The 11,034-nt window shown below is 33.3% G+C and overlaps 1 protein-coding gene across 1 annotated transcript; it reads right to left on the bottom strand.

Annotated features, from left to right (window-relative positions):
- Positions 1 to 6,056: 6,056 nt before the first annotated feature.
- Positions 6,057 to 8,819, bottom strand: LOC140984772 (scarecrow-like protein 6). The gene has a single exon (XM_073452386.1). The coding sequence runs from the start codon at positions 8,326 to 8,328 to the stop codon at positions 6,214 to 6,216; it is 2,115 nt and encodes a 704-aa protein (XP_073308487.1). The 5' UTR covers positions 8,329 to 8,819; the 3' UTR covers positions 6,057 to 6,213.
- Positions 8,820 to 11,034: the final 2,215 nt, after the last annotated feature.

The raw sequence follows: 11,034 nt of genomic DNA, 5'->3' as shown, positions 1-11,034 counted from the left end.
CGGTGATAAAACAGAGTAAGACATCCGTTTTACTATGTAGCATGACTGCATGTGCATCCGAAATATATAGAATTATTGATTTCACTATTATATAATTTTTAAATTTTCTTTTAAAAAAATATAACTTCTTACATTAATGTCACCTGGAGAAAACTTTGCAAATCGGTATCATTTTCTATATCAGAGTGTATGGTAAAAAAGTTTAATTTTGAAAATAATATATGATATGACAAGCAAGACATGGTTCTTTTATTCAAACATACAACATATTATTATATGTTAACCTCCTGTAGACGAGAAAAAACTTGTTTAACTACCATAGTTAAAACACACATAAACTGCAAAAAATTACAAATTTTATTTTGAAAGAAAAATGAAGATGTTGCATGATCTCTTCATCTCTTTATGTCCTGATATAATACAAAAGTCTTGATGGATTTGAAATATGGACTTCAAACTAATGAATTATTTTGTGTGACCGACAACATCTTTAGTTGGTGGTCTGTCATGTTGTTATAGTTGATAGGTTCATCCTTCACTAATAGAGTGGTTGTATCGCTGCCTTCTTTACCTTTGTCGAGAAATTTTTGCTTTGTGTGGTCTTTAGGGAAAACGTGACTTGTGTGGATTTTTACCACTTGAACTTGCCTCCACATTATGTTTTTTGTCAGATTTGGGCCGAAAATGATTCTCGAATTATGGCTCTTTTTGGTTGGGGCATTCTAACCAGATTTCTTATGATCATCTTTCCACATGAGCCATACTGCATAATTTCCGACGAGTTTCTTTAATCCCCAGCTGCTTGCTGTTCCACAGAATATTTATTTTCTTTTCAAATAATTTTTCTGCAAATCTTGTAGTTTTTTCTATAATAGTATTTAACAGAAAAGATTTAAATGAAAACTTTCCATCTCTGTGAGACATACCTATAATCCTCATTCTCATCTAATGTAGATGTCGCTTTTTGTGAGTGATGAAACAAAACGTGTTTCATTCTTTGGAGGATCTTTGATGAAGTTCTGAATGTTCATGTCTGGTCTTCTCAACTTGATGAAGTGAAAGGCTTCATGCGAGCCTTTCCCGACTAGTTCTCGTGTTGCGCTAAAAGAATAAAGCTCCATAATATCTCCTCTTGACAAATAATCTTTATTTGTTTATATTTCATGAACAACTTCCTAGATCCATTTTGGTAGTGTTGAGATTTCTGGGAAGATAGGTGATGTAATATAAACTGAGACAAGAGCCCCAAATTCACACCATGTTTTTACCTCCTTGAGATATGAATTTGGTTTGTCCATACCCTAGGATACCTTCTTACTATATCAACCCGGATTGTGACTGGGCTGATACATATTCTCTTTTTCAATTTCTCGTAATTCCGTTGATGAAACTATAAGCTCGTTAGTATTAACCTTAGATTTTCTTTTGTCAATTTGAGGTCTAAGCTTGATCTCCTACTCTTCAATCTTCGGGGTGAATGATTGAGTTGAAGGCTCCAAATAAGGATCCATAGCTTCAATTTTTTCTTTGACCAACTCATCTAAATATGATCATTACTTAGCACTTGTCCTAAGAGTACTTGAATCCTCTGCTCCAAGTATAGAGCCATGTACTCGAAAACTCTCCATTGGAAAACCAGTGGATTCTCAGTAGCCTGGAGGATTGGCATTTGTAATACAGATCATAGCTGAGTATAAGCCTGTAAACAACTTGTTTTTCTATCAGAGACAATTTCCTTGTCAACTTGTTGTAGCCTACCCGCAACTTCTGCATTTAGGGTAAGCTTATTGAACTCGGTATGAAGCATTTCAAGGTGTTCCTTCTAATATATCTGCATTTTCATGATGACATCGACATTAGTGTTATACATATCTTGTTAAGAGATCTACAAGAATATTTTCATGAGATTTAATAATAAAAAATCAAAAATATAATTTTAACACAAATTCTATCACCTCAATAATCTAGTCTTCTCAGGTTTAAATTTAATTCTATTTTTCAAAAAAGCTTTTACATGTGTATTATCTCTTTGGAAGTAAAAATAATTGTCATTTTTCAAAAGCTCTTTTTATTGCATAAAAATCTTTTTCGTTGATTTGTCATTTTACGACTTTTGTATCTAAGAATAATTCACTGCAATTCTTGCATGGTTGTTCTCATTATACTGTGAGCTTCGTAAAAACTGCTGTCCACCAATGGTCACTAGCATCTGTATATAATACCAGATCATCTTCATTTTGAATAATAGTCATTTTCGGTAGATTTTTGCAAATATCTTTTAATTGACTTTATCTTTTTGTGTGTTCTTCTGTCCATAGGTATCTTTCATCCTTATTTAGTAATGAACTGAAAATTTTTCTTTGTCTTGCTATATTTTTCATGAGCGTTCTAGCAAAGTTAACAATTCCTAAAAAAGCTTCGAAGTTGTTTCTTGTCATTGAGTTTTTATGAAAAATTCTGCACATTTTCATAATGAGTTCTTGCAAAATTATTTTCAACTCATGAATTTCTATTCCAAGAAATTCAATTTTTCTTGTTGCAATGACTGACTTTTTTTCGATAAGACTAATCCATTTTTTTTACACACATGAGAGAAAATCTCTAAATGTTTAATATGTTCATCCATATTTTTAGATGCTATTAAAACATCATCAGTATAAAACCAACATAAATTAAAAATAATCTTTAAATTGATTTTTATTTTTCTTTGAAATATCTAGAGTGAATTAGCTAATCTCATTGATAATACTTCTCAGATATAATGACGGTGGTGTGGAGAAAACTGTGAATTTATTGTTTTATTCTTTCATCCGAATTTGATAGAATTCGGACTTACAATCGAGTTTAGAGAAATATTTTTGCGTTTTGTGTACAACTGATTAAACTTGTATAAAATACACATCAAACTCCATAATTTTATTAATTTTTTGATAATTAATTATTAATTTGGGTTTGTTCCTTTTTATTTCACCATGATTTCTTACCAGAAACCTGGATTGCTATATGTTTATATTACTACTTTAATTAAACAAAGGTTTAACTGTTCATTGATAATAATATGCATATCCTTTGATCTATTATGTTCATTGAGATATCCTTTGATAATAATATGCATATCCTTTGATCTATTAATTAAGGCTGACTTGGAGTTAGTTTATGTCCCACCATACCAAGGGATCTTCATTGTAGTTTTATTTAATCATTTTCTTAACATCTTCTAGGGTTACTTTTGCTTCAAACTCTACTTCCTTCTGGTGTGAAGTTATTTTGAGAAATTATGTTTCTTCTTGTTGGAGGTTTGACTTGCTCTTAATTGAAGCATTGTTTCTCCAAACCATATAGAATCCATCATTTTTGGGTCCAGAAGTCACCAGGCTTGCTACGAAATTGGATTGATAATTTTCTGTAAAATGTTTCTCTGAGTCTCTGAGTTTTCTCATGTTTACAGGTCACCAGGCTTGCTACGAAATTCGACTGATAATCCTTCAGAAGCCTTGCAATCTCGGAGTTTTCTCATGTTTACAGGTCGGCTAACAAAGTAGCCCATCATTTAGCTCGTTTTGTTTCTTACTCCCGTCCATCTTTTGTATGGTTGAATGGCGAGTTTCTTTCTTGGTTAGTTCAGCTTGTAATAGATGATTTATCTCAATAAAGTTACAAGTTTTCTATCCAAAAAAAAAAATGAATAGGATTATTTAAGATTTGCCTCCATCGTCATATTTGAAAATCTTCATATATGATTACTCGTTTATTTAATCAGATAAAACATCTTTTTCATACCTTCTTCATTTAAATCGAGTATCCAATTCTCCATCGGATTTGAAGGAAATGGTCAAATCTAATTGTCACGCCACATAGTCCATATATCATATCACAAGACTTGGTCATCGTTAGGCATTTCCTAATTATACATTGAACAATGCAAACTTAGATCATATTAAGAAGGTGGAGCCGCAAGATTTTAACGAGTTAATAAATTTACAAAATTGCCTTGATTTTGTACAAAGTATTAGGAAATGAAAGTTGGCTAAAAAGTATAAATTATATAAACGTGAAAATTTGCAATATTCCAAATTAAGGGGATCATACCAACTTGTCATCGATCCTTGAACATGGATCAAACCACATTTCTTTCAAACAAAGATATCTCTTTAATTTTACAAAACATTACAATATAATTTCACTAATTTAAGTCAATAAGATGAGTACATTTCGTGTTTTAAATAAATAATGGAAAAAATTTAAATATTTTAATTTCCATCTAAAGATATCGTCTAATTTTGTCTGCCCGTTATTAACATTTAAATGTTAAATGTTTGTTTTACTTTTATTAATGACGATGAAACTCGCAACCACTACCATTCAATACGCACGTTGTAAAATTCTGAATTAACGCAATAGTTTGCGAATCACGTTAGTAATTAAGGTGAACTGCATTGGACAAACCATGTATGACAATTGACAGTCTCGTCCAAATAATTGTTGGTGAGGAAATTCGAACTCCTGATCATTGATCAATCGTTCACTTATTTTATCAACTCAAACAATCATTGAGCATGTTTTCTTAATGTATATAATGTCTTTACAAGGTTGATCATGTTGAAAGAAATTAAGACATGTACATAGATTCAATAATTGTTAATTAGAATTAGACAAATAGATTATAATGCTAACAATGCATGGAGACATCCTAGCTGGCCGTGATGGAGCCTGATGGGCTGGACAGGGACAATCTTTCATTACTAGTTAATTTTTTTAATAAATTTATTTGCAAGTGGTCATTCATGGACAATTTCTAACACAAAGTTGTACATTATGTTGACGATTATAAGAACTCAAATGAAATATTTGACGTCACATGAACTACATTTGACGTCACATGAACCGTCAATAAATTATAGTTCATGTGACATCTGAATATTAAATTTAAGATAATATTTTAAATTTGAAACTCGATTATAACAAATTCACCGTATTCATCTAATAATAATAATAATAAGAATTAAAAAAAAGTATGACTAAAACTAATCATGTTAGGGTCCAATAGTAGGAGTCCCATGTGGTTTGATTGGGACAGACGTTATTAAGAAACTAATTAATGTTAAAGTTCAATGAATTATTATATCACAAAAGCTGACATTCAATTTCGTCCGATTCTTAAGTAGTATAATTTATTTATTTATAGAGATTAATGATGGAGACAGGGTATGCCCTTTTGCAGATGCATGTACTAAATAGAATTTTGGCAATCATACATATAGTTTAAGCATACCATACATTATTATCCTAAAATTTATGGTAATGACAAATTTAATTTTAAATTATATTCAGTTTTTAATACTACCGTCAATGGTCTATGAGTAGGTTTCTATAAGATAGTCTTAAATATTTTTATTTGTGAGACGAACAAAGTAATAAGACGAGTCAATAATATTTATTTATAATAAAAATTAATAATTTTTCATGAAACTGTGCCATAGTATAATTTACGCACGTCTCGGTCACTGGTTTTAATCAAAATGCCGCTCATGTAAATTGTAACCTTCATTATCTCTTATCCAACCAAAATATGTACATGAGCATAAACTTTGTTATACGAACAAAATTTGTACATTGCAAGAGTAATAAACATACGATCCACATGCAGGCATGCATTGTCTCCCCCTGTCTCACAGAAAGAAAGGAAAAGGCAAAAAAAAAAAACCCCAGTTGCAAGAATTCGGATATTATGTGCAAAAACACGAACTCAAAGGCATTTTAATCATGATAATCGGTAAACATTTCCATAATACCAAGTAAAGCGCAGGTACAAGCATGTAAATAACGTGAAACAGTACACACAGAGCATAAGCTTAATTCGAGTAGCGACGAGAAGAAATCTTGGCTTGAAATACAAGATAACATAATTATGACAGACTAGTTGATGCAAAACATAGGATTTCTCAAACTCTAACTTCAGCAATAACAAGATCTCAGTAAAATGCGACAAAAAAAATGAAGAACGAGATTGGAATTGACAGGCATCCAAATTGGTGAAGTATATCAGATAAAGACTATATTCAATACTGAGAAAAGTTGGAATATAGTGCAAGGGCCAGGAATGGAGATTAATATCAGAACATTAAGTACTAAAAATCTGCCTAAGCCAAACATAGAATTAGCAAAAGTTAAAATCAGACATGAAATTCGCAAGTCGGAAGGGATTAAATTCAACTAATAACTATTAGAGCATCTCCAAGCTGAAGCAGATATCAACTCCATCTTTTGCCAACAAAGAACTATAGAAGATTGGTCCTTTTCTAAGTGGAATCCTCGAACCGGGGTCCTCTTCACGACCCATTCAGCTTGTGATTCGGTAATATTGCTAAATGTTACCGGGGTAAATCCAGACGACAAAAATGCACTCCTCCAATGCTGTGGTTTTTCAGTACGAAAATGACCCGTTATAGACTTTTGGATTCCAGGTTGGATCCAGAAACGCTCGATCTTCTGCAAGGTATCGGTATTCATGCTAACGGCATCAAGAGATTCGAGCAGGCTCGAATATAATTGAACGGAGTGGATCACCCGGCCAGGAAATGAAAGGTCAGTAATATCACATCCTTTGTTGACAGACGCCACTATTCTTGGTGACAATTGCTTGACTCGGTGAAGAACTAAAGGAATTGATAATTGGTGATTCATAAAGGAACCAAATGGAAGATTCACTGCAACAGCTTCATTTCCGGATGTAAGAAAAGATGGAGACCATGAACTAGAATTCAAAGAATCAACACTCATAACCTCAAAATCAAATTCAAGATTGATTTCACCTGCAAATTGAATAAGATTTTCTCGAGCAAGGCCTAGTTCTATCTGATCATGTGTCGAGGGGGAGACAACTGCAGTTATTTTCAAAAGTGTTATGCCCCTTGATGCTAGCTCATGGATAAGAGAGGCCCATTGTCCACCGTACCCAATATCAAAATCTACAATATGAATTCTATCAAATCCATCCATGGCTTCAAGAATGGCTTGATTAGAAGTGAAGTTAGTAAATTGTACCAGGGGTGAAATCTCAGAAAAAGCCTTGTAAGCACCAATCTTGAAAACGAGACTATATGGCGAAGAATTAAAGGTAGACGTGTTGCTGTTGTTATTCGTGTGAAGGAGCATTTGCAATGCCTCCTTGCAGTAAAAGGCAGCCCTTTGAAAAGGCTTGCCCATGGGAGAGAACTGGTGATTGAGCCGCGCCAATATCCCTTGCGCGAGTATAGGATTCCCCGTCTGGACCAGCTCTGCTACTTTGTATAGCTGGTCAATTGCCTGCTGTTCCCCACTACCAATTTTCGAGTTTGAACCTGACTCAATTGGCTTCTGATGCAGATTCTGTGGAAACAAAAAAGAAGGCCCTTCTGAGATATGACCACCGGGAAGCTCGAGGAATCCGCCAATGGAGCCAGAATTGAGCCTTTTGGCCTGAGGTGAAGCGAAGAAGTCCGGTTCCTGGTGTTGGTGATATGTTAGTGGCAAGAAAAATAATGAATTCGGAGTTTGGTTTTGGTTTAACAGCTGTGGATTGCAAATGGGAGATTTCATTTCTTCAGAAGAATCATAAATAGGTTGCTGATGAAGAGCAAAAGATCCTAGATTGTTAGATATAGAAGGGTGCATAAGACTAGTATGGAGATTAGAAGATAATTGGCTGGTAGGAATCGCACCAAATTGGTCTTCACAGAAGCTTTGATCCATAACTCCGAAACCACCACTAGACTCAAACTCCGCTGCAGTTGAACTGCCACCACCGATTTGAAGAACCTTATTCAGACTTCCCAATACAGGGTATTCGACATCCCCCATGATCCACCTTAAAATGGATTGTTCTTGGCTCGGTGACGGGGCGACGGACCCTGAAAACACACTCTCCCAGTCCTCCATACCACATTTCTCCGCATTTCCTCTCTCGCAGGCAGTTTCGATCTCAAGAGACGGAGGAACAGGGAGGAGTTCCGTATCAGCTCCTCCAGCATTGGAGCTGGTTGCAGTAGTGGAGTCTTGCAGCAATTTGGGAGATGGGTTTATGTCAGAAACAGCCACTACCCCCGCCGTATCTGTAGAAGTACCACCACCACCTCCGCCGCCACCGAAAGAAGAACTCAGGGTTGAAGAAGATGAAGGCCGACTAGGAACCCGAGCAGAATCCAGGATAGAAGTAGGCTCACCAGAATTTCCGTTCAAGAAGTAACTTTTGTTGCAATGATCTGAGAAGAAACCTCTGTTTTTCAAAATCAGCTGCAAATCTAACACCCTTGTCCCCTCAAAATCAAAAGGTAAGGGCATCCCCTTCATCAAAGAACCAAACACCCAAATATCCAACACCTTCTTCAATTCCTCTAGATTTAACCCTCCAAAACAAGACTTCCCAGAATATTTTACAAGACAATTAAAATCTTAAATATGAACCCACAAGATAAAATCTTTCCAAATGCAGGAAACTCGGGAATATAAACAAGTACCTATGTGCATGTGTGCATAATATATACCCACAAAGAACATGTATCAATCTGTAGCTGCAGCTATCCTTTCAGTTTCATTATATGGGACAGTGAATAAATTGGATGACTGATCAATAAAAGTTGAAAACGGAGGTTTGAAGCAATTTTTCTAACTTCTTTTTTCCACTCTTAATCCACTCTAATCTGCGAAGAAGCAGAAATGTCCCTGCCTAGTGTTTTCTGCCATGGATGCGTGGAACATAAAAAAGAAGCAAAATGCCCACCTTCCTTCCTTCCTCTCTCTCTCTTTTCAATTGTTTACCCTTTTTTCGCTGTCTTCACCCTTTTTAGTTAGTTTATGTGGTTTGTCTGTAGATGGAGTTATCTTTCTAAGTAGGGTTTTATAGTTATACCCACAACCACGTGAAGAACTCGCGCGTGTCAGTCACGCTCACAGGGGGTAATTATTAACATTCCTAGTGTAAATTCTGGACCGAAGACTGACTTACACAAGCTAGATAAATTATTTGAAGAAATTGTGTTGAACATGTAGCAATTAAATCGAACTTAGTTATTTCGGAAAAAATACACTGAAATTATGGAAAAGAAGTTAATGGAGACGTAGATTAATTTTAGTAAGAAATAGGCTTTTTTTTAAAAAAAAAAAATTATAATATATCTACCAATTTAATATATTTCTTACTCAATAGTAAAGTTTCGAAAAGTAATAAGCCTCCCAAGAACTTGATCGAAAGCAAAAGAGAGTTATCAACTTACCAAACACAAATATCATACAACATTAAATAGCATACATAACTCGAGTGTTCTAAAAAGCTATTTTAAACGCGTTTAAACTTGAAGCTCGACAAAAACGACCCGCTTCGGAAAAAAGCGGTCAAACGAAGCGTAATTAAAACATTTAATTAAGCGTACTTAAGCACAATTAATCGTATATGTTTATTTTTAAATATTTTTAAATTTTGAAAGTATGTCTTTTTATTTTAAAATAATAAATTAAGTTTATAATTTAGATGTTTATTTTTAAATTTTAATTATGATTAAGCATGTCTGAAAATGATTTGACAAATATTTAGTATTTTTTAATGTGATCTAGTTGCAAAAACAAATAAAGATCATAATTTTGAAATTTTTATGTTTTTATAAATATGAGAATTAATGCATCAGACTTAAATTTATCATATTTATGTATTATTTTATCTATTTATTGATTTGAAATAATTACAATTACAATAACGATAAAAAAATATTTTTTCACGCTTAAGTCTGTACTAATCTTATTTAAATTTGAAAAGTTTAGAGCTCAACATCCGAGCTTTGAAGAGCTTCACGTTTTTTATAACTTTGGTATATATACTATAAAGATTTTATATGCCTCAAAATTCAGCAGACACGCGCAACTTAGAGCGTGGGTAATGGAAAAATGAGTGGTCATCTCCAGTACTTTTCTACTGAGACCAATAATAAAATAGGATTAGAGGGCTGAACCGGAAGAGACAGTGCCTTTTTCAACACCCGAAATTACCCTTGCCCATATTACGTTTCGATACCGGGGCAAATCCGTACTTCAATCGAACTGAATGTGACGGCACGATAAAGCTTATCTCGAGGAAGATTAACGTACGGGATTTGGGTGTCATCTACGGTCGGGATTTCATCTTTTTTGTTATTTTCATCTAAACTCATGTAATATCTCGTCCCATGTATCACAATTAAATATTGATTTATTAGTCATTTTCTCGCGGGTCTCCATCCAAAGACATGTTGAATATATGTGTTTTTAATTATATGTCAATCCGAATTTGCTATCATTCATGTGTGTTAAATAGACTTTCAAGTAATATAATAACCTCCAAATTATACAAGACAAACAATGCGAGATAAGTTCGTCCGAAAAATATTGATAAGAGAGAATTTAACTCATGATCATCGGTCAAGTTTTTAACTACACCACCAATTCAAACATATATACATGGTTGAGATAATATAATTGTAATGTGGGCTAATCAATCTTCCTTGATATATCTACATTGGTATCGTTATCGCGATCAGGTATATAATTCGAAAATATATTGAAATCGATCCGATATCTATGACATCTAATCACTGTTATGATCAAGTTTGTATACATATGTCACTATTAGATTTCAAAAAAAAAAAAAATTCAGATAATATACAATAATCCAGTCTCTTTGCGTTCATCACAACTAACAAGACTAAAAAAAATGTTAATGGTTAATGGAATTTAGGAAGTCCTACATAAATAATGGATGAAAAATGTGTTTTTATGAATAATTTTAATTAAAACTAGGAAATGGAAACAATATGTTAAAATTTACTCTAGGAATAAAAACTGTATTTTTTGCCCATCTATCTTAACTATATAGTCTACTGTCTATACTTAGTAATATTTTCTCTATATTTTTTTACCAATTTATAAAATACATTATATACTTCTAACAATTTTTTATTCTATTAAAAAACTAATATAATTTTTTTTGTGTGTATAAATTTTACCAATTTATAAAATACATTATATATA

This window comes from Primulina huaijiensis, chromosome 9 (assembly GCF_012295235.1).
Source record: "Primulina huaijiensis isolate GDHJ02 chromosome 9, ASM1229523v2, whole genome shotgun sequence".
NCBI classification, from domain to species: domain Eukaryota; kingdom Viridiplantae; phylum Streptophyta; class Magnoliopsida; order Lamiales; family Gesneriaceae; genus Primulina; species Primulina huaijiensis.
Note: the sequence above shows the minus strand (reverse complement) of the source record. Positions and strands in the feature narration are given on the sequence as shown.